We start from the raw sequence: 27,437 nt of genomic DNA, 5'->3' as shown, positions 1-27,437 counted from the left end.
AATGCAAACAATGGCTGCTGAACAATATCCCAATAATAGCAATTAGTATTAGTCTAAAAAAAGAAATATAATACCGAAAACACTTGACATGTCAACAAAACGATAACAGAACATCTTCTCAAACACATATCAAGCTTATTTTAAAAAACTCGAAAGCATAAACACTCATTCAAAGTACCTGGAAAAGGGAGACGTAAATAACCATAACCATAAGTTCCCGCCTCCTCAGCACGAGCTGACCGATAACACGCCAAGAGAGGCGGGACTTAAGGCAGAACAGCCAATCATCAGCCGGTCACACTCAAAGCCGGTGTCAAGTTTGAGAGGGAGGGGGGAGGAGGCAGCCGCGGCGAGCGCAGACACAGAGCGGTCAGAGAAACGGAGGAACGACTGTAGTAAGGCGTTTGTGCAAAACTGCGGAAAAACTGCAGAAAACGTGCGGGTGTCGAACCCTCTCGCCGGGAAAAGTGTGGGTGTTAAAACCCCCACATCCCCCACGGGTGCGACGCCCCTGGGCATTACAATCTTCCAAGGGGTACCTTCTGAGTATGGAGCTGTTGGACAGTATTGTATAGTATGTAAACATGTCTTCCTTGCTTTTGCACTTCCTATCCATCCAAAACTCCTCAAACTGAATTTATTATGTACCCTACACTCTTGTACTATTGCTTTTTTAGGGTGTAACTCACTATGCCCTTGTATGTTAACCCAATATGCAAGCATAAATGTAAGTCTTCTAAAGCTTGGAGGGATCTCCCCAATTTCTACCTGTAAAGACGCTAATGGAAGTTATTTAAATGCTCCACTACATGTTCTTAGCGCTTGAGTATGCTCTTTGTCTATGTTTGTTTCTGATGGTGACATGAAGTATAAGCTATACAACCATAGTCAAATGTTGACCTAATAAAAGCCCAGTATCAGTGTTGACAATTTAGCTACTTTGTAGCTAGATTTAGTGACATCCCCGCCCCTTTTGAGACTTTTTTTTTAGTTTAGGGACAAAAATTGAAACTTCTTGGACAAATCTTATCTAAGTTCTCATCTTCCCACTGATTCATATTCATCTTTATATAGATCAATGAATTTGCCATTATGATGTCATCTAGTGACATTTAGCTACAAGATTTAGCTATTTTCAACTGAAAGCAGTTGGCAACACTGCCCAGCATATATTTCTCAATGAAGACCTAGTCGCTCCCCAATCTAGTCCAGAAAAACAACGCAAGACGTTATTTATTTTCTTACATTTTGATGTAATTTATCAATTTCAACTTTCCATATAAAAGAACCCCAAAAAATCTAATTACCCTAACCTGTTCAAGTTCTTGGTCATTTAACTTTAATAAAAAAAAAATATATAATAATAATAATAATAATAATAATAATATATATATATATATATATATATATATATATATATATATATATATATATATTCTTGAGGATCTAAGAGTTTAGATAAACTGTCTCTGGTTTAGAGTAGACGCCACTAGGCGTACTGCCCTCTACAGGCTATATTCCTGAACCCAAAGCGCGAGGAGTACTTGCCTTTCTTTCTGCGAGCTACTGGAAAAACCTACGAACACATAAAACCTAATTAACTCACACATTAACTCACAATAGTGTGTATCAACTCGTGTGTTGATCATCATAAATATATTGGGTTGTGGTTGATGTACGTACGACTCCAACTGTATGATACTTAAACGCTAACAACAAAAACACGTTAATAAAGGAACTAGATTGCTTATTTTAACAACCTTTACATTTACCAAATTAGTCATTAACTGTGCATTAACATTTTATATAAAAATAATTGAAAATTGATAAGGACGTGCTATATTTGACATGGGCCTATATTTCTGGACGCATTTACGTTGATTTCAAAATAATATTTCCAAATGTCCAAGGGGCATGTTTATAGGTTTCCATGTTGGACTGGAAAATTAAACAGCAGTACGCATACCAACAACCTCATCTTTTCCTAAACGAACATTTATATAAAAACATCCGCCACGTGTATATATTACATGAAAAGGCGAACTGAAGGGTATAAACACGTGATGCTGATGACGTCTCAGGTCTTAATATGACGCTGATTGCTATATCGGCTAGCTGGCTGCGTTGTTTCCCTCCATCAACACTGAGCAGAGACCGAAAGTTAGCAAGTTGCTATCCTAAACGGACAACTTCGGATTCACGTTTGTTATAAATTCCGAGCTTTTCGAGTGAGGAATTCTTTGCTTGACGTTTGATTTACTAATTTATGCAAAACAAACGGTAAGTCTGATTACATTTGTTTGATGGCTAAAGTGCGTTTCAAGCCTGACTGCTAGCAAGTTAGCATTTGTAGTGAGCCATGTGAAAGTAGGAACTTTGCGTATGGTATTTTTATGTCTGTATGGTAGATTAAATAAATCGAAAGGTTTTTGAAACCGGTTACATTTTAAATCGATTTATAGAAGCTCGCTACAGCTCCACGTATTTATATTTTAAACAAACTTTAATGTAAGCACATGACGGCTACCTTTTTTGGCTCCTAGCTGCGTTGGTTCGCACTTGCCCGTGCAAACTGGTTCTCTCAGGTTTAATCCGGCGCATACCAAAATTTATGTTGAAATATATTGGTAAGTTTTACATATTAATTATCAAACCACACACAAAAACAAAACGAATTACACATTCCCACAGGCCATAGGTCAACTGAAATTAAATTTCTGGCGCCTAACATCGCTATACGTCAGAACTGGCAAGAACAATAATTAGACTTCACAAGTTATTTAACGATACTTGAAACCTATTTACCGCACATCTGACACATAATGTTTTTTTGTTGTTGTTGTTTTGAAATTTTATATTCGTGTTCTCACATTTATCTCTGATTTACCTTTAGGTTATAAGTTAGCTGGTGCGCTTAGACTACTCGTGAAAGAACATTTTGTTTCTTTAAGGATATTTGAATAAATATGATAATGAATTATTTAGATTTTGTGACTGTGTACAAGCTACCATTCAGTTTATAAAAGCAACTTTATTAACCCTGCAAAGCCTGACATATGAAAAAATTGTTAGAATAATCAAATAGACAGTTTTATTTACCCCCCCCCCCCCAAAAAAAAAAGATAAAGCTTATGTTTTTTATGTATTAAAGAAACACCTTTGTGTGTGTGTATATGTATATATATATATATATTAGCAAAAATATTCATTTTGGTGCTTTTGCTGTTATTTTACATTGTTAAAACATGAGTAATGTAATACAATGATGAATCTTAACATGAAAATCTAAAGTCTTAAGATTATGAGCAAAATTCAGCATGGTAGTGAACAAAATGTTGGATCACCTAATAATAACAACCATATATGTACTGAATACATTGATTGTTAGTAAATCAGCTGAAGTGTATTTCCTGTGCTAGAGCTGAAAGCTTTTGTCTTTTGTGCAGACATATGCAGGCTCTATAGCAGTGCAAGATGTTCAACAAATCTTTTGGAACTCCCTTTGGGGGAGGGACGGGAGGATTTGGGACTACTTCAACATTTGGACAACAAAGTAAGTTAAGAAGTATGCCAAGGTATTTTTTATGTCAAGAAATTTGAGTAAATATTGAATTAATACTGTACAGAGTCAAATAATTTTGTTACCTTTATCACCAGATACTGGATTTGGAGCAGCAGGGGGCTTTGGATCTGCAGCATTTGGGGCAACAAACAACACCGGGGGACTTTTCGGGACCACCCAGAACAAACCTGGTATGCTGTAGCTGGAAGTGTATGCAAAATCTCACAGCCATCTTTAAAATGCCTTTAAATCAATCAGTTTTTAGAGATGTAACATGACAACGTGATCCTGCCTGTTGGTTTTGCAGGACCTGTAGTTCTCACTGATTTGATTTTACTCTGCATTTTAGTCATTTGCAAACTAGAGCAAGATACTGGTGACTTAAGCTGTAATAGACCAAAAATTGCTGCTGACTAAATCATCTCTAAAGTGAGTTTGCTAATAATGAATGCATCCAATTCTATCAGGTGTTGACTCACTGAGAAAACTTGGCTGACAATTATTGCTGTAAAGGTGGTTTTGAGAAAAGATTGTTTAAGAGTAGTCCGATAAGAATGTTGTATTTAGTCAACAGTGTGATTTGTATTAAAATATGTATCTGTCCTCAAGGTGGCCTATTTGGCTCAAGTACCTTCAGTCAGCCTGTCACATCCTCCACTAGTAGTGGGTTTGGGTTTGGTGCTACCAGTGGCACATCAAACAGCCTTTTTGGAAGCACCAACACTGGAGGTGGAGGATTGTTTTCCCAGCAGAATAATGCCTTTGGTGCCACCAAGCCATCCACTTTTGGCAGTAAGTTTCCTGCAGCATTCCGATGTAGCTAAAATATTTGATTTATTGTAGAAGTAGTGTCTTGGATTAAAATAATAGCTCTGATATAATGAACCTAAATAACTGTTTGAATTGCTTTGCAGCTTTCGGTACCAGCACCAGTAGCGGTGGATTATTTGGGACAACCAACACAACATCCAACCCATTTGGAGGAACATCAGGCTCTTTGTTTGGGTCCTCAAGTTTCACTGCTGCTCCCCCTGGCACAACGATCAAATTCAATGTTCGTTTAGAAATTATTATACTTTCGTTTTTTCTCCCCTTTATACTGGTAATTTAGCTTATTTTTCATACATTGTTTTATACCTAAATCTTTTGCATTTTGCTGCAGCCACTAACTGGGAGTGACACAATGGTAAAAGGAGGTGTAACAACCAGCATCAACACCAAACACCAGTGTATCACTGCCATGAAGGAATACGAGAACAAATCCCTAGAGGTGTGCTGGATTCTCTTGTTGTGATAGTTTTTTTTAGTACTTGGCAGCCTGCTGAAATTGTCACAAGCACTGTTTTTCAGGTCCTTTGATAAACGGTCTGCAGAGAACAAAATGTGTAACAAATCTGTTGTCTAGATTTTTAGGATTTAAAGCCACGTTGAAATATCTATGCCTTTCTTTCTTTGATTTTAGGAATTGAGGTTTGAGGATTACCAGGCAGGAAGGAAGGGTCCCTCCAACCCCATGGCAGCTGGCACGGGTGGCCTCTTTGGTGCAGCAGCTGCACCTACTCCCAGTACTGGCACTGGACTCTTTGGATCCTCCGCTCCAAACACTGGCTTCAGCTTCGGCCAGAACAAGACCTCATTTGGCACAAGTAAGTGGTTCTTTCTTATTTTTCATTTTTATAATTTAATTTTTTTTTTTATTTTGAGTATGCTAAGTCTTTGCACTGCAGGCACTGGGGCATTTGGTACAACTACAGGAAGTTTATTTGGCCAGCCGCAGCAGCAGCAGCAGCAGCAACAACAACAACAACAGCAGCAACAGCAAGGTTCCAGTCTCTTTAAGCCATTTGGCTCCGCTACCACCACCCAAAACAACACCTTCTCCTTTGGCAACAGCAGCAGCATGGTGAGTTTCTGCAGTAGTAAAATTCTGCTCTGGCTTAACTAAAAATTCTTAACTGATATTATTAATCTAACATCTGGGCCCAATTCATCATAAGACTAAAAGTAGCTAATAAATTAAGGATTTAGGAAAAAATTTTAAACATAATGGGTGTCAATCCTAAATTTAGGACTTCTAAATGTTTGCTCTAAGAGTATTTCACCATGTGTTTTAGTGCTAAACTAGCTCCTAAATCTGTGAAAGGTTAGGAGTAGAAGGCTACTAGTAATTAAGACCAAGCCACAAACTGTTCCTAAGATGGCTTTTGCCAGGCAATTTGCCTCTGAATGTAAATATTTTAGAAACATTTGATAAATTAATGACCTTTTAGAAATGTATCATCAGAGGTTACCCCAATTCCAAATTTTCATTTGATTTATATCTTTGTTTTCATTAACCAATTTGGCAAGAACTTACAGCTGTTCTTTAGTCTAGTCTACTGTGTTAATTATAAGGCTGTTTATATGCATATGCATTATATATGCATTTTGCTAATTGTTTTTGAGAAGCTTACATGTATGAAGCTGACAAAAAGCTGAGCATGTACTTTTTTAATTTGTGACACTTATCCTGAACATTTTAAAATCTTTATTTTAATGTGGTCAGGGGTGTAGTTTGTGGGGAATAGGGAGATACAACCCCCCCAATAATCGAACCTAGCAAGTACAACCCCACCAATATTTATACCATTGTTAATGAAAACCTCAAATCAGGCTATTAATTTATTATTTGAATCGCGCCTTCTGCATTTATAAAAGTGCTAACTTGCAAACTGAGCATGGCAGAATCACTGTATACTCTGTGTGCGTTAACTAGTGAGCTCAAAGTGTGATAAGATTAGCGCAAGCCAATCCTATTGCAAAGCTGATGGTCAAATATGTGATCTATTTTAATTATTCAGAGAAACAGCCACTTTAAAATGCTATGGAGAAAGTCGCACAGTAGGTATAAAGGCAAAATAAACTAAAAAGAGCAGAAAGCAGTCTTGAACCAGCACTAACATGTTTTAAAATCTTTTTTTTAATTACTCATGACCACCTTCGCTAGACTTTATCATGTTTTATTGTAGGTTTATTTATTGTGTAAAACTTAGTCTGACTTGTAGAATTTACATTAGATAATCTGTAATAAGTGATACTGCAACCCAAAATGAATATTGTCAATAATCACTTACCACCATGTCATTCCAAACCCGTTTTGTTCATCTTCGGAACACAATTTAAGAGATTTTGGATGAAAACCGGGAGGCTTGTGACTGTCCCATAAACTGCCAAGGAAGTTACACTGTCAAAGTCCAGAAAAGTATGAAAGACCGATGTCAGAGTAGTCCATCTGCTATCAGCTAACATAATACTTTCTCGTATGCCGTCATCAAGCAAATAAGCATTTATATAATAATAAAAAATCTTTGAATAATGAATATTTAATATAATAATAGCTTCAGGACAACAAATACAAAGTGTATGTGAAAGTATCTCAATGCGTGCGGTCTGAGCATCTAATAGTTCAGCATTCCAAATGGCATAAATGAAAGCAAAGTTAAAGTAAAACACGGCAGGTGGAAGCACAGACTGTCAAGCAATGTACACGTGTCTCGCAGTGCAAATTCAGTGCAATGAAGCCCGCCACGTCTCGAGCACGCACACGTGCCAAATGCGGGAGAAATAAACAAGCTCAGAATCATTTCTGAAACGTTCAGAATTGTTGAAGAGAGAATCGCGATGCATTCGAGAATCAATTTTTTTTTCTCACACCCCTATTTGTGAATGGGTTTTAAGAGAGAACCCATAGCTAAAACGTTTACTGCTATTTAGGAGAACTCTTAGTGGTAAGATTAAATGTTTTGTGAATGAGCCCTGGTTAATGCTGCGCTTCATCCAATATTCTTATTTTTAAGGGCATGTTTGGCAACACGGCTGCCTCTCAGGCTGGAGGACTGTTTGGAAACACTAACACAAGTTCTGCCACAGGCTTCGGTACAGGAATTTTCGGCCAAACGAATACTGGCTTTGGGAATGTGGGAACACAGGTGACTTCTAGAGAGGATATAGTAACCTGTTTTTACTTTATTTATTTATTTATTTTTCAAAAGTCAATTTTAGGTTTTCAAATGTAAGTTAGAATTATTTTGCATTGTTTTACTAAACGGTTAACTTGTCCTCTTTATTTCACAGAGTCTTTTTGGTAATAAGCCTGCTGGATTTGGCACCACCACCACTAGCGCACCCTCCTTTGGAACAGGCACTGGTCTGTTTGCAAATAAGCCTACGCTTACTCTAGGGGCTAACACAAACACCTCAACCTTTGGTAAGCCTTTAACAATAAAATTGTATAATGTTAACACTGTCTAGTATTTTCTATAATCAGATTATTCTCAGTTTTGGTGAAGTGGTGGGTGCCATTTCAACAGTGTGCACTTAGATATGATCTAAAAATTCTGATATTTCTTCTCAATGTCAATGTTGGTGTACTTTTAAAGGATTTGGTGCACCTGGTACTGGTGGGGGTCTCTTTGGGAATAAAACTGCTCCAACAGGCCTGGGAACAGGACTGGGAACTGGCTTTGGAGGAGGTATCTTTTAAGGAGCACGATTTTTGTAGTAATTTGTTATTGTAAGAAAAAAACATGGTTTTTGAGTATTAGTCTGTATTTTCAGTTGCAGGAGCTGGCCAGACGTCATTGTTTGGGAACAACCAGAACAAGCTGGGCTCCACCCTAGGGTCAGTGGGTACCTTCGGCACTGGAGGCTTCAACACTGGAGCCAATACTCTGAATTTTGGGGCTCCTCAACAGCCTGTTGGTCAGTGCAGATGCTTCATAAATGATTTAATTCCCATAATTGGATGTGGTCATGTTAAATTGAGTACTTCAGGTGAGGTAGAGCTCTTTGAGATTCTGTAAAATAAATAAATGGTATACTGTTTTGTTCACAGCTCTGACAGACCCTAATGCATCAGCTGCGCAGCAGGCTGTCCTCCAACAGCAGATCAATGCATTGGCCTACTCTCCTTTTGGAGACTCACCCCTCTTCAGAAATCCACTTTCAGACCCAAAGAAGAAGGAAGAGGTTTGATTTTAGTTTACATGGCCCTTACACACACACACACACACACACACATATATATATATATATATATATATATATATATATATATATATATATTTTTTTTTTTTTGATAGATCAGTGAGGGACCCTGTAAAAGACCACTTGTTTTTTTTTCACCACATGTCCTGCTAACATATTTTCTCCATCACTAGCGTCTGAAGCCCACAAATCCAGCTGCCCAGAAAGCCCTGACTACTCCTACTCAGTACAAACTGACCCCTCGTCCTGCCACCCGTGTTCGTCCCAAAGCTCTGTCCTCCTCGGGCTCCTCCAAATCTCAGCTCTTTGATGGACTTGATGATAATGAACCCTCTTTTAACAATGGAGCCTTCATGCCTAGGTAAGAACCTGAGGTCATAACTCCAGTTACTCTTATTGCTTATGGTAGCTCAAGATTTAGTGCGCTAACTAAAGTGTTCCTGTCTGCTTGTTTTTCTTTTAGGAAGAGCATAAAGAAGCTAGTTTTGAAGAATCTGAATAACAGCAGTCTGTATAACAGCTCTGTGAACAGAGAGGCTGATGACTTGGCCTCCCCTTCAGAATACCCACAAAATGGGCTCCGGTAAGTTCACACTAGTTCCGAACCATTAAGTTAGTAAAGATGCAACCATATATTTCAATGTTTTCCTGTCACGCTTTAGTCTGAGTATGGATGAAGGAGAGACCAGAGATGTGACTGTGGAGAGAAGTGGGGAGGATGATCTGGAGGTCTCCAAGTTCTACACAAACCCGATCACCAAACCAATTCCACACGCCCAGCCAAGCCCCTTGCTACAGGACACAATCTTAGAGTTCAACATGCGGGGAACTGCCAGTCATCGCAATGGCCTGGAGGCTAGCAGCGAGGACATATCTCTAGCAGAGGATTCCATTCAGGAGGAAAGAGATGAGGAGCTGGAGGCTCTGAGACCACCTCACCCAGCTGGTATGCTCGTCTCTGTTGACATTCTTCAAAACATACTATACTTAATAGGCTACAAATCTATTTCTGATATTACTTCTGTCCTTTCTCAGGTATAGTTCTTTCCCGTATGGGCTACTACACCATCCCATCAATGGAAGAGCTGGGAAGGATGTTGAATGAGAACGGGGAGTGTATTGTGGAGAACTTCACTGTCGGCAGGAAAGGTAAAAGTATTGCATGAAGCAGCACCATGCACCAAAAACAAATTATAATCTACTCTAGTCAACATTTGAAGTGGATCAAAACATTTCATCAAAGTTCACCCAAAAATCTAAATTATGTAATTAATGACTTGCCCTCATGTCGTTCCAAATCCTTAAGACCTCCATTCATCTTCAGAACACAGTTTAAGATTTCTGTTCCTCTATTAAAAATATATGTAAGGTATACTATCCATTAGGGCTGCGACAAACTATTATTTTGATAGTCGATTAATCTAATGATTATTAGACAAATTAATAGACTAATCGTCGATTATTTCACTGATTAATCAATAGAGTTTGATCGATTATTCAACTCTAATCACTTCAGCTTTGGGAAATAAATTTATGGAATTACAATTATTATACAATTTGTACAAATAAATATTTGACACAAAATGATATGACAGAGAAACCTTCTTATTTACCATTTAATTACCATATGAAAATTAACTGAAGGACACATCATTCTGCCTAACATCTCCTTTCGTAAGTGTATTATATGGACAACAAAACCAAGTTAAGTGTTTTATTTTTGGATGAACCATTTTATTTACAATAGGCAATACCACATTTCGTACACAATGGTAATTCAAAGTGCTTTACATAAAAGAGAGAATAATAATCATGAAAAAATAACAAAAATAAAACAAGCAATTTTAAAACTTTTTTGAAATGATTAAAACATTTACTTAAAATGAATTTAAAAACAGTTAGAAAATTTTACATAATAAAATTGGTTCTAGTCAGAATCCTGGCAGCAGCATTCTGGATGAGCTGCAGCTGTCTAATGATCTTTTTGGGAAAGCCAGTGAGGAGCCCATTACAATAGTCCACCCTGCTGGTGATAAAGGCATGAACAAGTTTCTCCAAGTCTTGACTGGAAACAAAACATCTAATTCTTGCAATGTTTTTAAATGATAGTATGCTGATTTTGATACTGCTGATTTTTGACATGACTACTGAAACTAAGGTCTGTCTCCAGAATCACACCAAGATTCCTGACTTGGTTTTTAGTTGTTTGACCCCTAGATTCAAGGTATTAATTCACCTTGAAAGCTTCATCTTTGTTTCCAAATGCAATGACTTCAGTTTTTTCCTTGTTTAACTGAAGATAGTTCTGGCACATCCAACTATTAATTTCGTCAATACATTGGCAGAAGGAGTCAATGGGGCTGTAGTCATTTGGAGATAAGGCTAGGTAAATCTGGGTATCATTAGCATAGCTGTGATAGGCAATTTGGTTCTTTATCATTATTTGACTTAGTGGAAGCATATACAGGCTAATCAAGAGCAGTGCAATATACAATATACACTACTACTCAGACATTTTTGAACAGTAACATTGTTTTTAAAGAAATATCTTCTGCTCATCAAGCCTGCATGTATTTGATCCAAAGTACAGCAAAAACAGTAACATTTTTAAAGATTTTTTTACTATTTAAAACAACTGTTTGTGAATATATTTTAAAATTTAATTTATTCCTGTGATTTCAAGGCTGAATTTTTAGCATTATTACTCCAGTCACAAGATCCTTCAGAAATCATTTAATTCTAATATACCGATTTGCTGCTCCAAAAAACATAATTATCATTATTATTATTATTATTATTATTGAAACAGCTGAATATAATTTTTTCAGGTGTTTGATGAATAGAAAGTTCAGAAGATCGAAGATCAGCATTTATCTGAAATATTTATAATGTTAAAAAAGATTTGTCAATTTAAAGCATCCTTGCCAAATAGAAGTATTAATTTCGACAACAACAACCCCCACCCCAATAAAAAAAAAAAAAATGAAGCTTTTTGAATGGTATTGCATATGTTACAAAAGCTTTTTATTTCAGATAAATTCTGATCTCTGGATCTTTATATTCATCAAAGAATCCTGAAAAATCAACTGTTTTGAATATTGATGATGATAATAATAATAATAATAATGTTTAGCAGCCAAACATCATATTAGAATTTCTGAAGATCATGTGACACTGAAGACTGGAGAAAATTCTGATTTGATCACAATAATAAATTACATTTTAAAAAATTTTCAAATAGAAAGCAGTTATTTTAAATCATAAAAATATTGAATATTAATGCTTTTGCTGTATTTTGGATCAAATGAATGCAGGCTTGGTGAGCAGAAGAAACTTCTTTAAAAAAATAAATAAAAAAATCTTAACGCTACCATTCAAATAGCCTGACTACGTCAGACTTCCTACTTCCGCTCAATTTCATTTCGCTTCTGTACTCAGTCTGATACAGTCTGTCTACGAAGCAAAGTGAAGTAGCAGAGTCTGGTATTACCAGGGGGCAAGGAACTCGACCGGAAGTTGAAGTCGGGTGGGGGCTGCCATCTTTTAGCAGAACTTCACTTGCGTTAGCATTCCCATTGACTCCCATTCATTTTGGCGTCACTTTGACAGCGAATAACTTTACATCTGAGGCGTTTAAAGACTCTGTTTGTCCATTATGTATTTCTAAAGATACACGACAATGTATAAAGGGCTCCATTACCTTCTATGTTACATTATGGCCCCGTATAAACAGTTTTTGTAAAAAATAGGCTAACGGTTGCGTCATAACCACTCGTCTCTCTGTCGCATTACCGTACAGACAGGACGAGAAGCTCGCAGGCAATTAACTTAATATGGCGTACTGGCGTTACATTTTAAAATACTATTCAAAATAATTAATCAGAATACTTACTCCTGCTCACTCACAACAAAGAACTCCCCGCTCAAGCTCGCCGTCTCTGCAAGATTAACGATGGCAGTTTGCACGCACAGCTACTTAGAAGATTTACATCTGTCAGACAGGTTGCTGACGTCGTCAAGCTTCATTTGAGTCTGTGCGTCAGAAACGGAAGTGCTAAAAAACGCTAAAAATGGGCTTCACTTGTCTCAATTGAGTTCCAATGGGGTCGCTGTGTCCATTTCTTTTACTGTCTATGGTATTACCAGGCTAACATTCAAAAGCTTTTGACTGTAATCTCTCTTTAAAAACTTTCCTGGGTTATGATATTCAAAACAGTACTGAGCTAGATTAAGCTTTAATCTCTGCAAACCAAACTATCACATTAATCAAATATTTAATAATAATGTTAAATCTCGTAAAGCTGCTTGATTTAAGGTATTGCATAAAAATACTATAGACGTGACGTGAATGCTTTACTGAGCTCGTGCAAACATCCACATCGGTGTAATAAGATGCATTTTAACTGCTGCTTTCACACTGCTGTGATTTTTTTTTTTTTTTTTTTTTTGATTTCGTTATTGAGAGAAAGGCAGGCATAATATATTTTCATATCCAAATGCCATTCGGTTCGGCTCGGGTGCGTTTCTCTCACAGTAAAAGGTTTCTCTGAACAGTGCTGAGCGCTGTGTCTCTTCTTTTGAATTGCACTGAGGACTGAATTACTGTCTTGTGCTACAGCGCCACACTGGTCAAACCGCATTATTGCAGGCTCTAAATTAGGTCAAATTAAAATCAAACTACCACTCGACACAAATATTTGTCTACAATTTTTTTTTTATTGACGATAATGTCGACTAATTGTTTCAGCCCTACTGTCCATGTCCAGAAAGGTAATAAAGCCATCATCAAAGTAGTCCATGAGACGTTAGAGGGTCAGTTAGAATTTGTTGAAGCATTGCAAATACATTTTGGTCCAAAAATAAAAAAAAATATGATTTTATTCAACATTGTCTTCTCTTCTGGGTCTGTTGTGAGTATCAACTTCAAATGCTGACTACTGTAAGTAGCACATAAGTGGAGAATTAAAATTATATATATATTTTTTTGCAGGCTATGGATCAGTTTTCTTCTCTGGTGAAGTGAATCTTACTGACATGAACCTGGATGAGATTGTGCACTTCAGGCGTAAGGAGATAATTGTGTACCCTGATGACAAAGACAAGCCTCCTATTGGAGAGGGACTAAACAGGTAATGTGCATGTATTGCTTTTGCCTCTTCTGACAACATGCTCTCAGATTAAAACTGAGGTTCTTTTTGTTGTTGCAATGTATTTTGTTTCTTGTAACACACAGACGTGCCGAGGTGACTCTAGATGGTGTGTGGCCAAATGACAAGACAACATGCTCTCAGATTAAGAGTCTAGACAGGCTGACTGAGATGAACTACGAGGGCCGGCTTGAGGCAGCCTCTCGTAAACAGGGCGCCCGTTTCTTGGAATACCGACCTGAAACTGGCTCCTGGGTCTTTGAGGTAAGTGCGTATTCACCAAATTCCATTTATGTCTCTATTTTCAGTCCACATTTTATTTTCTGACTGATCTTGAATTGCATAGTTATCTCAAATGTTACCAATATACCCTTAACAGGTGGCCCACTTCTCAAAGTACGGACTCCAGGAATCTGATGAAGAAGAGGAAGTCCCCCCGGCAAAGCTTGACCTGAAGAAGCTGAAGACCGGTGTTCCACCTGGGATCCCACAGCTTCCACTGACCCAGCAGCAGATGGCACCACAGGCTCAGGTAGACTGAGGAGCACACTGGGTCTGACACACATTGGTCTCCAGGGGCAACTAAAGTGCACTTTTACCTGCTGTGCTCCCCGCAGTCCAGATCAATACTAGCAGCGGGGAGAGAGCAAAGAGATTTAGTGGTTCAAATGCTTTTCATTTGTGATGCCAAGAGATCAGAAGTTATTGAAATGCTGTGCACACATTTTAAATATTAAGAGTTTACAGAGAAAGTTAATTATAAGGGGAGTTGCCTTTTATTTGTATAATAATATATTTTACCGTTTTTCTTTGCAGTTGAAATTAACAGGTGCTTTAAATGTAAAGCCTATACTTTTAATTTTGAGTGGAATATACATTTTTACAGCATTTTCTTTAATGAACATATTAATTTTAGACAGAATGATAATACAGGGGTAATTCTGAATGTGTTTTGAGTGGAATAAGTTGCAGCCAGGCATTATGCTTGGGTTCTTTTATCTTTGCCAAAATATGAAGCATGTTTGTATGTTATGATATTTCTGTAACACACAAGCAAAGAGTTTGTTTGACCATTTATATTTTAGATGTACTTTTAACAGGTGATTTGAAAAACATAACATGCAGTCTGTCTAATATTTTACAAGTATGAGCTTGTGGGGTTTCAGATTGTTTAGTTGGAATTATAGCAGTGAAATATGTATGAATGGCACTGTGTGAATTTGTTTTGGTTTTGTCATGTATTTTATTGAAAAATAAAGGTACAATAAAAAAAATTTTTGTCAGGACAATTCATGGCTACACAATGCTTTCATAGCAATGGTTTGAATAGAAAGCAACTAGAACCTTGATGTCTTAAATTATTTTGGTAAGTTATAATTGCTTTCTGTCAACTGTAATTTCGCTAAAGGGGTCTGCTAGGGATGAAAAATTAGGTTTAACTGTTCTCTACACTTGGATCGAGAGTGACAACTTGATCTCTTTGTATCCATGTGTGTAGAGTACAGCAGTTCTTGAGCTGCTCAGCCGTGTGTCAGAGTTGGACAGTGACATGGCTGACATTACTCAAGAACACCTGGCAGACAGTGTTTTGGGTGATGAGGACGGAGAGAGAACTTTGGAGGAGAAGCTGAGATCTGAGACTCCTGCTGAGCACGAGCCAGTGTCTGCATCGAGTCAGATTGCTTCCTCAATGGGCATCAACCCTCATACCTTACAGGTAGCGTGTGTGTAACAAAGTCATAGATTAGAAACGAGTCATATTCTGTTGATTTAATTCATGTTGATTTGTTTTCTATACAGATCATGAAGGCCTCTCTCTTTGCAGAAGATGATGAATGTGACTTGTTTCAAGAGCATGGTGCTTCAAAGCTCCTACAGGATGTGGCTTCCCCCAAAGTCTTGCTTTCTGGAGCTGGTCGGCAATCAAGTATGCCAGCCTAATATATATAATACAATTAACATAATAGTGGGAAATGTACTTCTTGAAACATGTCTGATATTGTGGCTTTTCTATCACAGTTGGAGCCCTTTTACAAACCAAGTTCACCTCAGGAGGAGGACTTTTTTCCCAGTTGCCAGAGGCTCCTTTTAGTGGAATACCTAAGAGGCTTAGCAAGTCACTAGCATCAGAATCTCCATGGCCATCTTTGGGTCCGTCCTTCCTGTTGCCAGCCCCTCCTCCAGAACCTACTCTTCGGACTGTTGGGGCCCGCAGGCTTGGGGGGCCAGTACCTCTGGAGAGCTCCATAACTCTAGGAAAAGGCCGTCTGCTGATGGATGCTGCTTTGTTCAGAGGGCGATCTTTCAGAGTGGGCTGGGGTCCCAACTGGACCCTGGTGCACTGTGGAGATCAACTTAGTGTCACAGAGGCAATGAAGGAGCAGTCAGCAGAGATCATGGGATTTGGTTTCTTACCCAAACCTACCAAAAGCAAACCGTAAGTTTAGCGTCTCTATAGTTTATCGGTGCACACAATGCACAACTAAAGCGCAGAAGAATGTTTCTCAATTTTTCCCTTTGTTGCATCATACTAGGATCACTGAAAGTCCATTTAAAGTGCGTATGGAACAGGTGGTCGGCCTGGAGCCAAAACAGTCAGCAGAGAGCCTTGCTCTGTATCACAGACCACTGGAGATTGGTCTAAAGTACAGCACAATCAACACAGAGGACTACTGTCCCTTCATCCAGCCAGCAAAAGGAGTGGATGCTCTGCATGGTTATGCAGAGTGGATTATGGAAGTCAACAAAGATATAAGAGGAGGGGATGGTATGCAGTGCTTTCTTGTTTTCTTCTTCCTTTCTCAGGAGGATTTATAAATCTATAATCATTTACTCACTCAAGTTGTTCCAAACCTTGATATTTTGAAGATTATAGTTAACCAATCAGTTTTTGGACTCCATTGACTTCCATAGTATGAAAAAAAAAATATATGAAAGTCAATGGGAATCATAACTTTTCTTTTCTTATATTTAGCTATTGACAGTAAAGTAATTTTATAGTGCTAAAGAGCAGTTCAATTTCTTATAAATGCTTTTTTGTTTTGTTTTTAACATTCTACTCACTTTTTAAATTTTCCCAACCTTTAGACAGTTGTTTGTGTATATATAAAATTCTTAATGGATGATAAATCATTTGAAACATAAATGTGTATTAAATCAGTTTGATTTTCCACATTAGCTTGTCTGGCCCATTGGCGCCAAGTTTGGACCTTGTGTGCTGCTCTTTGGGGTCGTCTGGGTGACCGGGATGTGGAGACTGAGCAATACTCCGATTACCAGCAGCAGCTTGAGAGGCGGAGGAGTTTCTCGCACTGGCTCTCTGAGTGTGCGGCTGAATGCATTGAGGAGGAGGTTGGCCGAGCCCTTCAGCGCAGCCATGCTGAGGCCATATTCAGTTACCTTACTGGCCACTGCATAAGCAAGGCCTGCAAATTGTCCCAGAAGAGTGGTGAGTGTGCAGATTTTTTGCAATCTGAATGCTTAATGTCCAGTCCCATGCCGTACAACAAAATTAGTGATTCTAATAAAGATGGCGTTTGTGTGTGTAGGGGACCATCGTCTTGCTCTGTTGCTGTCTCAGGCTGTTGGCTCTCAGTTTTGTAGAGATCTATTGGCTCTGCAGCTCAGTGACTGGAACGGCATGCAGACCGACTCCTTCATAGAGGAGGACAGACTGCGAATATTTGCTTTGCTTGCAGGAAAACCAGTAAGTATACTATTAAATCTAGATGCATGTTCTTTTGTGTTTATGGTCTATACTTTTATTTATTTATTTTTTTTTTTGTGAAGGTGTGGCAGTCAACAGACAGTTGTAAAAATGTGTGCTCCGAGCTTGACTGGAAGCGATGTGTTGCTGTCCATCTCTGGTACATGCTGCCTCCCACTTCATCTGTAGCCGATGCACTCGACAAATATGAATCTGCATTTCAGGTACTTGACTTTCAGTGTACTTTTTTTTTTCTAATTTATTTGATCAAAAATGCTGTATCTTTGTGAAATCTGCCACCTATTTGAATATTTTGAAATGTAATTATGTAAGTTGCTATTTTCAGCAGGCTTTACTCAAGGCTTCAGTGTTTATGATTCTTCAGAAATCGTTCTTATATACTGATTTGAAGCGAAATAAAATTTATTTGTCAATATTTGTAAAGTTGTTAAAAAAGTTAAGCATTTATGAAATAGAAATGTTTTGTAAAAAACATATTTACCATCACTTTTGATTAATGTAATGCAATCTTGCTGAATAAAAGTTTTTTTTTATTTTCATCAAAAATGTACTGACCCGAAACTTAAGTGTCTTCCCCGACACACAGGATAAAGAAAAAAAAATTGCTTCTACCTGGTGTGAATAGCCCCATGGGGATCTATTCTTTTGATTCAAAAGTAGGGATGGACGATTAATCAAAGTAATCAAAACCGAAATTCAGAACCTCTAACCGATGTAATTTTCCCATGTCGGTTATTTCATTTTTTTTTTTAATCCTGTTAATACTTCCCCCTTAAAAGCATACTACTGTGTGTGTAACCACTTGACTCTGCCTCGTCCAGTCAGTGGCATAAAAGCAAAACATGGAGGTGAACGCCGGTTCAACACATAGTGATGGCCTCATGTCTTCACTAAACTTTGTCAATTGTATTTGTTTTATGGTTTGGACATTCAAGTGATTAGATGATCGGATGTGTATTATTATATTGAGCTACCATGTTAGCGCTAGGGCGGTCAAGAAAAAAAAATAGACTTTAGAATATTCGTAGAATAAAAAAAATCCACATTCAAATGCAAAAATTTTAATTGTAGGTGCCCGTTAAGGAGGCAGATTTAAGGCCCGCCCCGGGTTTACTTCACATTCCGCGTTCTGTTCTGTGTCACACCGCTTCATCCGCATAGCTTTCAGAAGGTGGACGAGCTCGAAAAGCAGTACCACTTCTGTCGTCATTCACCTAGTGCATGCGCTGTTGACAGCCGCACACCCCATCCGCGTGCAGGCAGTCCGCGAGTCCTTTTGATGACGAAAATTACATAATGTGGATGGATGGTCAAACTATACTTTGGCTTTTATCAGTGGCGCAAGAGATGCGATGACAATATAAAAGTGCAGCTAGATGCAGCGCTGCTGCGATGTCAGACAAAAAATTGCGGAAAAAGAGAATGTGGAGAAGATCTTGTTTACGTCAAAAGTGAAACCAAACCATTCTCACAGAATGCATATTTCACGCATTTTCTAGAGAGGGACAAAAAACCCTTATATACCCAATATTCTAATACCCTTACACTTGCGTCTCACACAATAGAGCCGCATTTTTGGAAAGCCATGTAAAATTAAGGTGGGTTCAGACTTTATTGTGGGCTTTCCCCATCCTACTGCATCTCATGTTTATGGAGCCACACGGATGGGAAATCAAAAATTACCTGTATTACAGTGTATGATGTAGCTATCCATCTGTGTAAACAATGTGCAAAGTAATTAAACCAAAAAGTACACGATTTATAAAGTTATTGGCTTCTAAAGTAAGGAGTCGACTCTGAATCGCTGAAACGAGTCGTTATAGATTTCAAATCTTTTGCCCGTCTCTATGTACGTCACTAGGAACACTTTGCATAATAATCTCCGCCTACCGTCTTGGGAGAAACGGAACTCTGACCTGCCCCACCCCCCCACACAGACGCTCTGGTTGGTGTGATAGCGTCATGTCGAGGAGACAGTGCGTTTTTAATTGTTCATTACCAACTTTATTTAGAACAACGAGCATCTCCGAATCACAATGCGAAGTATGATTATGAAGTTATGTGCCTGTTTTCTCCCGAGCGTCTTATCAGTATGTGTGCTGTCTGCAGCCTGTCTGCGCTGATCGTCATGTACAAACACGTCATTAAAATGAAGTGTAACTCCGTGAATACTCAACGAAGAGACATGAGAGAGATATCTATAGAAAGCTTGACATGTCGTCTTTAAACAAGTGCTGCCGAAAACAGATATTCTGTGATAAAGTAATCCATATGAAAACAACGCGATGTCTGTTTTTCATGTCTTCCTTCGTTATATGTGACCACGCCCCCGTGCTGAACGCGCTATTCAGATTCAAACTGAAGCGCGTGGCTTGAATACACCCACACAGAAGAAAAAGCAGCGAGACTGTTCAAGTTTTTTATTTTACTGTTTGCTTCGCGGTGAGAGGAATAAGACATAATTCACCCCAAACAGATGCTAATGCATAGTTTACCGTGGAGGTTTGTGCGGAACAACCAATCAAAACTGACATTGTTAGTTGACCAATCAAAACACAGTATGCTACCGAAAGGTGGGGTTTAAGGAAACTGAATCTTTTGAACAGCTTCGCGTGAACCGTTTGGGGATCTCTGAGAATTGAGGTAATTTTAAAATTATATTTTGACAAAATGACAAAATATATCCTTGGATGGATTTAAACCTAATGTATAGGACTTCTAAACATTGATTAGCCTGACTAAGTCAGACTTCCTACTTCCGCTCAATTTCATTTCGCTTCTGTACTCAGTCTGATACAGCGTCAGAGCTTTCTGTTTGCCACCGGTCTGGAAACAGCCGGGCCAATCAACGAACAGAGGGCGGGCTGAGAGCCGTGACGTAGATGCTTAGCGCCGAGTTTTACATTGTAGGTTAGAGAAATCGAAAACCGAAACGACCGCGGAAATGGGAAACGAGACACGGGATGCAATTCGCTATGTTAAGGAGAACATTCAACTCTTTTTCAAACTGCAAAAGTCGTTTACAGCCATGTTCACTCCGGTATTTCGCTCGCATCATCATGTGTTAACAACAGGTTTACAGTGGAAGTTCAATCATAGATTTGAGTTCGATGCATGATGTCTGTGCTTCGATGCGGCTGTACAGGCGCATAACATACGTCATAACTAAACGTATCTGATTGGCTACGGGTAACCAATGATTTTAAACTTCAGACAAGCGCCCCCTAGCGAGAGAGAAAACACTTCTCTTTTATGCCATTCCAGACTCTGTCTACGAAGCGAAGTGAAGTAGCAGAGTCTGGTATTACCAGGCTAAACAGTTATAGGAAGCTTAGAATTTTTTATCTTACTGGCTCTTTAAATAAAAAATTTACTGTTTTATTGGCTTTTACCCCTTTGAATTAAACTATGCATCCACACATGGTACTGTTTTGTTTATAGTTCTTTAAGCTACTTAATTATAATTGGTTTATGAACATTATTTTAAATATTATGCTTTTTTCAGTCATATTTTTTTTTATGCTTTGAATAAACGTGCGTTAGTAATATTTTGCCCAATGCGGCCTCTTGTGGCCTCAGAAGAAAAGTCAAAAGCTTTTCTTCACCCTAACTAAAATTAAGCATTTTAAATTAGAGTATAATTCAAATTTGGATAATATTAATTGCAAATTTGAATTTAGTTTTTCAGCCATTTTGACAGCCCTAGTTCGCACAGCTGCATTGTGGCACGGACTCTCATATAAACAGTAGCTGTGAAGATCGTGGGCACAGAGGAATGCAGAAACTAGTTGTCAGACTGTCCTGTGATTTATCACTAAAGTAGCTAAGAATCTCAAAACTTATTATAGCATATTTTTCTACTTTTTACAACCACAGCTTCACAATAATATAGAGACGGTATGAATAATTCACACATGCAATCACTCTTACTGGTACTGTGCTAATTTATCTTGATCTGATCTTCATTTATCTCTTACACAGAGCAATAATCTGTAAGAAATGTTATGAACATAGCTCACTATCAGCAGTTATTGTATCTATGATGTCAGATTGCTCTTTCAAATAATGAGAAAGAATATGCTGATGATGATACCCAGTAGGGGTGTCACTATTTCGATTTTAAATCGAAATCGATCGAAATTAAGTCACAGTCTCGAACTTCGAATTAAAAAATGGAATCGTCGATGCTGCCACGCCCCCATGTTGTATGACGGCAAATCAATGACAAAAATAACCGAGCATTCAACTGATGCTGGCGCGCGCGCTATATGGCTTCCGCGAGAGGAAAACTGAATCGGATGCGAAGAAACGGGAGCCCGCGAGCTCATTTCAAACTCTCGCGCGTCGCGTGACATGTACTCTGCGCGCAATAAAAGCCCTCGCGCGCGCATGCTCATTCCCCACATCCTCGCGCTCGATCATCTCACCTCTGCTCGCGCGAACAATTTTATTTTTGTCAGTCGTGGGGCGGGGCTTGCTGTTTTAGTTGTTATCTCAAATGTCATTGGTTATTCCCCTTTTCCTAAAGTCAGTATTCGACGCCTGTTAGAAAATGAGTAATAATTCACTTGACTTGACCCATGACTTCATCAGTGGACCAGATACATGCGAGTAATCATTTCTTTTGCTTGTTTAATTTATTTTTGTCTTTAATGTAATTTAATGCATTGTTTATAGAGTAGATCTTTTGTAGATACTTGATTAACTGGAATACTTCTGATTGCTAGTGATTGCAGTCTTGTAATAAGAGATACACATATTTTACAGACTGTAATGATGCACACACACACACTGTACATACATACATGCATATATATATATATATATATATATATCTAAATGAATGACAGTGAAGTGTTTAGCAAGCGTTTTATCTTTAATCTTTTAAATAGATACATCGTAATATTTGAAGGTTAGTTTAGTCATTTTTTATTGATTTTGTTTGTTTTGTTATGAACTTGAATGTCATCTTTTGTGACAGCACTTACAAAAGAGAAACTGGATGGCAGTTTATTTTAAGTTTTCAATTGACTAAAGATATAAGTTGTTACATTATGTTGTTAATAAAAGTTTTAAATTTGACAGTGTAATGTGGTACATTGCAAACAAAGGTCAGATATTATATTACATAAAAGTCTAGTTTGAAAAATGACAATCTGTGCTTTAAAGAGAATAAATGTAAAAATCGAGAATCGAATCGAACCGTGACCTTAGAATCGAAAATGCAGTCGAATCGAGGATTTGGAGAATCGTGACACCCCCAATACCCAGATTTAGCCTTATCTCCAAATGACTACAGCCCCATTGACTCCCTCTGCCAATGCATTGATGAAATGAATAGTTGGATGTGCCAGAACTTTCTTCAGTTAAACAAGGAATAAAACTGAAGTCATTGCATTTGGAAACAAAGATGAAGTTTTCAAGGTGGATGCATACCTTGACTCTAGGGGTCAAACAACTAAAAATCAAGTCATGAATCTTGGTGTGATTCTGGAGACAGACCAGAATGTCAAAAGCAGTAACTAAATCAGCATTCTATCATTTAAAAAACATTGCAAGAATTAGATGTTTTGTTTCCAGTCAAGACTTGGAGAAACTTGTTCATGCCTTTATCACCAGCAGGGTGGACTATTGTAATGGGCTCCTCACTGGCTTTCCCAATAAGACCATTAGACAGCTGCAGCTCATCCAGAACGCTGCTGCCAGGATTCTGACTAGAACCAGAAAATCTGAGCATATCACACCAGTCCGCAGGTCCTTACACTGGCTTTCAGTTACATTTAGGATTGATTTTAAAGTACTTTTACTCGTGTGTGTGTGTGTGTGTATGTAAGTCACTAAATGACATAGGATAGAGATATATTGCAGATATGTTCACTGAATATAAACCTAACAGAGCACTCAGATCACTAGGATCGAGTCAGTTAGAAATACTAAGGGTTCACACAAAACTAGGAGAGTCCACCTTTAGTTACTATGCAGCCCGCAGTTGGAATCAGCTTCCAAAAGAGATCAGATGTGCTTAAACACTAGTCACATTTAAATCTAGACTTAAAACTCATCTGTTTAGCTGTGCAATTATTGAATGAGCACTGTGCAATGTCGAACTGATTGCACTATTTTCACTGTTTTTTATTTTTTATGTAAAATCCTTTTCTGTTTTTAAAATTAATTAAGTAAATATTTTAATCAATTTAAAAGTTTTTAAAATTGCTTGCTTTATTTTTATAATTTTTCTTCATGATTATTTTACTTTTATGTAAACACTTTGAATTGCCATTGTGTACGAAATGTGCTATATAAATAAACTTGCCTTCAATAGGAAAAAATATCTCGCCTTTTAATAGTCAATCATATTTACAGTACAAACCTTGTCAGTGAACTATGAGGGCAAAAAAAACATAACACAAACAAAATAATTGTTCATTAATCATAATCGAGGTAAAATGTTGAATTAATCGAGGTTTTGATTTAGGCCATAATCGTCCAGCCCTATTCAAAAGCATCATTGCACTGAATTTTCACGTTCACTGTGGAAAGACCTTTAATGTTAAAAGCCCTTGTGTCAGTGACTTTTGTTTAATGCCAGTGCAGTAAGAATAAGAGTATTTGAAGAATTGGAATTAGTTCTAATAGAATTATGTACCATGACAACTAGCAACAGACAATCTGTCATGTCTGCACCCCCTTGTTGAGAGATTCTTGATCAACTATGTACTTTTATATATTTTTAAAATGCGGTAATAACTTTGTGTATTTCAGGGTTCAGAGGAAGTGAAGAGGTATGCTTGCCCTCCTTTACCTCCTTACATGGATGAACTTGAGTTGTTGGGTTTGGATGAAGAGATGGATGAGACTGAATCCAAAAAGCCACTCTATGACATCTGCTTCCACCTGCTCAAACTTTACAGTGACAGGTTTGTAATAGTGTCCACTTTCTTTCCTGATTTTGAATTAATGATTGTGTCCATAGCTTGTGTATTTATGCAGGCTGATTTTTATCATATTTTCCTCTCTTTAGGCACTATAGCCTTCAACAGCTACTAGATCCCAGCACAGTAACTGCTGATCATTTGGACTACCGGCTGAGCTGGCACCTGTGGAACGTATTGCAGGCTCTTAACTACAACCACCTGTCCACCTCATGCCAGGGCTTGCTGCATGCCAGCTATGCTGCCCAGCTGGAGAGTGCGGGATTATGGGAAATGGCAATCTTCGTGCTGCTGCACATACCTGACTCTGGGTGAGTGTCTGCTCTGTTCGGAGTACTCATTTAGTCCTTGATAGGTTTGATATGATCATCATGAGTTGAGTGATTGTACATGAGATGATTTCCTTTTTTTTTTTTCTTTTTTTTTTATAACTGCTTGCAGGCGGAGAGAGAGTGCAGTGAGAGAGATGCTCAACTTGCATTGCTCCCTTGAGGAGACAGAAGAGTCGATGGAGAAAGAGCAGTTTCTCACAGAAAAGTTGCTAATCCCCATCCAGTGGATACATCAGGCCAAGGCAATCCGTGCTTGTAGAGAGGGAGACAAACGTAGTGAGGCTTTGCACCTTTACAAGGCCGGCCATTGGAATCACTGCCATCGGCTTGTCATCCAGCACCTGGCCTCAGGTTTGAATAAACCAAAAGCATGCAAACATTCCTCTTTAAAAAAAAAAAAAAGTCACGTCTGCAGCAGTGCAAGCTACATGCATCTATATATCCGGATATATACGTATTTGTGTGTGTGTATATGTATACATACACACTAATATTTTACAGTTTGAAGTGTAGACTTTTATGAAACAAAGTAATTACTTGCCAATTGTTAAACTCAAACAGCGCTTTATATTAAGTAAACTGAGAAACTGCACAAATTAAGCATTTTCTAGCTATGCTTTAAAGTTTGGGTTGTAACTAAATTAAAATTGGTTACCAGACTGAAAAACATCTATAAAAGTAAACAAAGTAAAAATTGTAAATCTGTATTTTCTGATTAACCTTTTTTTTTTTTTTTTTTTGTAGCTTCTGATGAATTCTGTAATAAACTGTATAATTGTAATAACTGTACTGTAAATTCCACCCTTTTTTTTTTTTTTTCAGACTGCATCATTAACGATAATCATAAGTACCTTCTGGAATTCCTAGAGGGGTTAGCAGTGCCTGAGCGCAGTGTTAAGATTCAGGACTGGGACACGTCTGGACGAGTCTATCTTGATTACATCCATGTCATTCAGATGCTGCAGGACATCCAACAGGTATTCTTGCTGCTCAGGATAGTATGTTGTTCAACAAGAACAAAAGTTTAACAAACTACAAATGTAAACGTCTTCTACTTTTATCTCTAGACTGAAAGCCCGGGTTATGAGCTGGAGCGACTGCATACAGAGGTGACGTCTCTCTGCAGTAGAATAGAGCGCCTCCCCTGCTCCAAAGCTAAAGACAGACTTGCGCAATCAGGTCCGAAAATCATTTGCTGTGTTTTGTGGGAACTTTATACTGCAATAATGTTGCTGCGACGTTAAATTCAACTGCTTTTCTTGTTAATTCATGGAACTGGCTATTATGTTCTGTTATATTATGTTCCTCATGTTTGTAACCTCATTTGATTAACCCTGCATCTCTCTTTCCTTATAGAGATGGCCAAACGTGTGGCTAACATCCTTCGGGTGGTCTTGAGTCTCCAGCAAGGTGGTGAAGGCACCCCAGATCCCAGACACATCCCTCTTTGCCAGCTTGCGCCACACATTGGACGTCTACCCATGCCGGAGGACTATGCTTTAGAGGAACTCCGCAGCCTTACTCAGTCGTACCTGCAAGAGTATGTTATCAGTCACTGAATATCAAGATAAAAGTTTCTCCGTCAGTTCTGCAGTAATAACATGAGTCTTGATTGGGTTAACCTTTTGGCACTCCAATTATATGGCTGTTTCAGGCCGTGGTTGATCTTTTGATGCATATTTAGGCACAATACTTGTGAATAAAGCATTCCCTTGTGTGTTTGTGTAGGAGCTTTTCCCCCCTTTCAAATCCTGTATTGTAGTTATTGAAATGAATGTGAGTGTCTTGAATAGTTAAAAGTATCTCTTTGAATACACCTGTTGATTTCATCTTCCCAAGATACTCGGAGGGAAAATGCCAGATTTGAGAACTTATACATTTGTCTGTTAAGTTAGTGTTACATTGTGATCTATAATCTGATCCATTCTAAGATAAAATACATTGTATTCTGGCCACCAAACAATACATAAAGACTTAAAAATGTAAACATTTCCTTTGGACCATTCTTTTTTCAGTCACTGTTTTTAAATCTTAGTGTGTATACCTTTTGTAAGTACAGTATTTTATTGCTCCCATGGACTTCCTTGGTCTATAAGTTGCAAGCGGGCTTCTGTGGGTGTAAATGATGAAGGTTGCTCAACATGGATTATAATGAGGTTTGGTCTTTTTGAGGACGTTAGCCATTTGTTATTTAAAATGAATCTCTTGACACCAAAATATATGGCAACATTTAAACATCTAAAAGTGTGGGCATATCTATTTTTGTAGGGTTTTCGACATGTTAAAGGTTTGCCTAATGTAAAACGAAATAAATTCAATTCTATTGATCAAAGAAGTTGATCAAAATATATTTTGGGTTTCTAAAGTGTTGGTGATTCTCTGATCTTTAATCAAAGTCAGCCTGACATCTCTTCTGATTAGGATAGGGTTTTACTGATGCAGTTACATTACAGCATTATGTAAACCCCTAATCCTCTCAGGGTTTTTTTTTTGTTTTGTTTTTTTGTTTCAGTGCTACAAATGCTTCAGCCACTAGTAATGTGCTTGTCTCCTCTGTTTATTTTCTAAAAACATTGTAAACAATTAAACAGATTATGTTCCAGGTAATTAGGATTCTTTGAATGGGTGTTTATGGCTGTCAGATTATTGCAGTGCATGAATGTGCTTAATTCTTTTATAAAACTAAGAATAAAATTTTCATTTAAAAATCTG

The 27,437-nt window shown here is 38.0% G+C and overlaps 1 protein-coding gene across 1 annotated transcript; it reads left to right on the top strand.

Moving 5' to 3' along the window:
- Positions 1-1,853: 1,853 nt before the first annotated feature.
- Positions 1,854-27,437, top strand: nup98 (nucleoporin 98 and 96 precursor). The gene is made up of 33 exons (XM_052587620.1): positions 1,854-2,280; positions 3,447-3,553; positions 3,658-3,753; positions 4,172-4,354; positions 4,477-4,616; positions 4,725-4,832; positions 5,025-5,208; positions 5,290-5,465; positions 7,399-7,530; positions 7,676-7,808; positions 7,981-8,073; positions 8,159-8,302; positions 8,436-8,569; positions 8,761-8,948; positions 9,051-9,170; positions 9,250-9,533; positions 9,623-9,736; positions 13,578-13,716; positions 13,821-13,998; positions 14,114-14,266; positions 15,233-15,451; positions 15,535-15,661; positions 15,754-16,171; positions 16,269-16,501; positions 16,913-17,182; positions 17,283-17,440; positions 17,524-17,664; positions 24,224-24,378; positions 24,483-24,704; positions 24,835-25,076; positions 25,548-25,702; positions 25,793-25,904; positions 26,082-27,437. The coding sequence occupies exons 2-33, from the start codon at positions 3,475-3,477 to the stop codon at positions 26,282-26,284; spliced, it is 5,433 nt and encodes a 1,810-aa protein (XP_052443580.1). The 5' UTR covers positions 1,854-2,280; positions 3,447-3,474; the 3' UTR covers positions 26,285-27,437.

The sequence above is a fragment of the Carassius gibelio genome, chromosome B21 (assembly GCF_023724105.1).
Source record: "Carassius gibelio isolate Cgi1373 ecotype wild population from Czech Republic chromosome B21, carGib1.2-hapl.c, whole genome shotgun sequence".
NCBI lineage: Eukaryota > Metazoa > Chordata > Actinopteri > Cypriniformes > Cyprinidae > Carassius > Carassius gibelio.
Note: the sequence above shows the minus strand (reverse complement) of the source record. Positions and strands in the feature narration are given on the sequence as shown.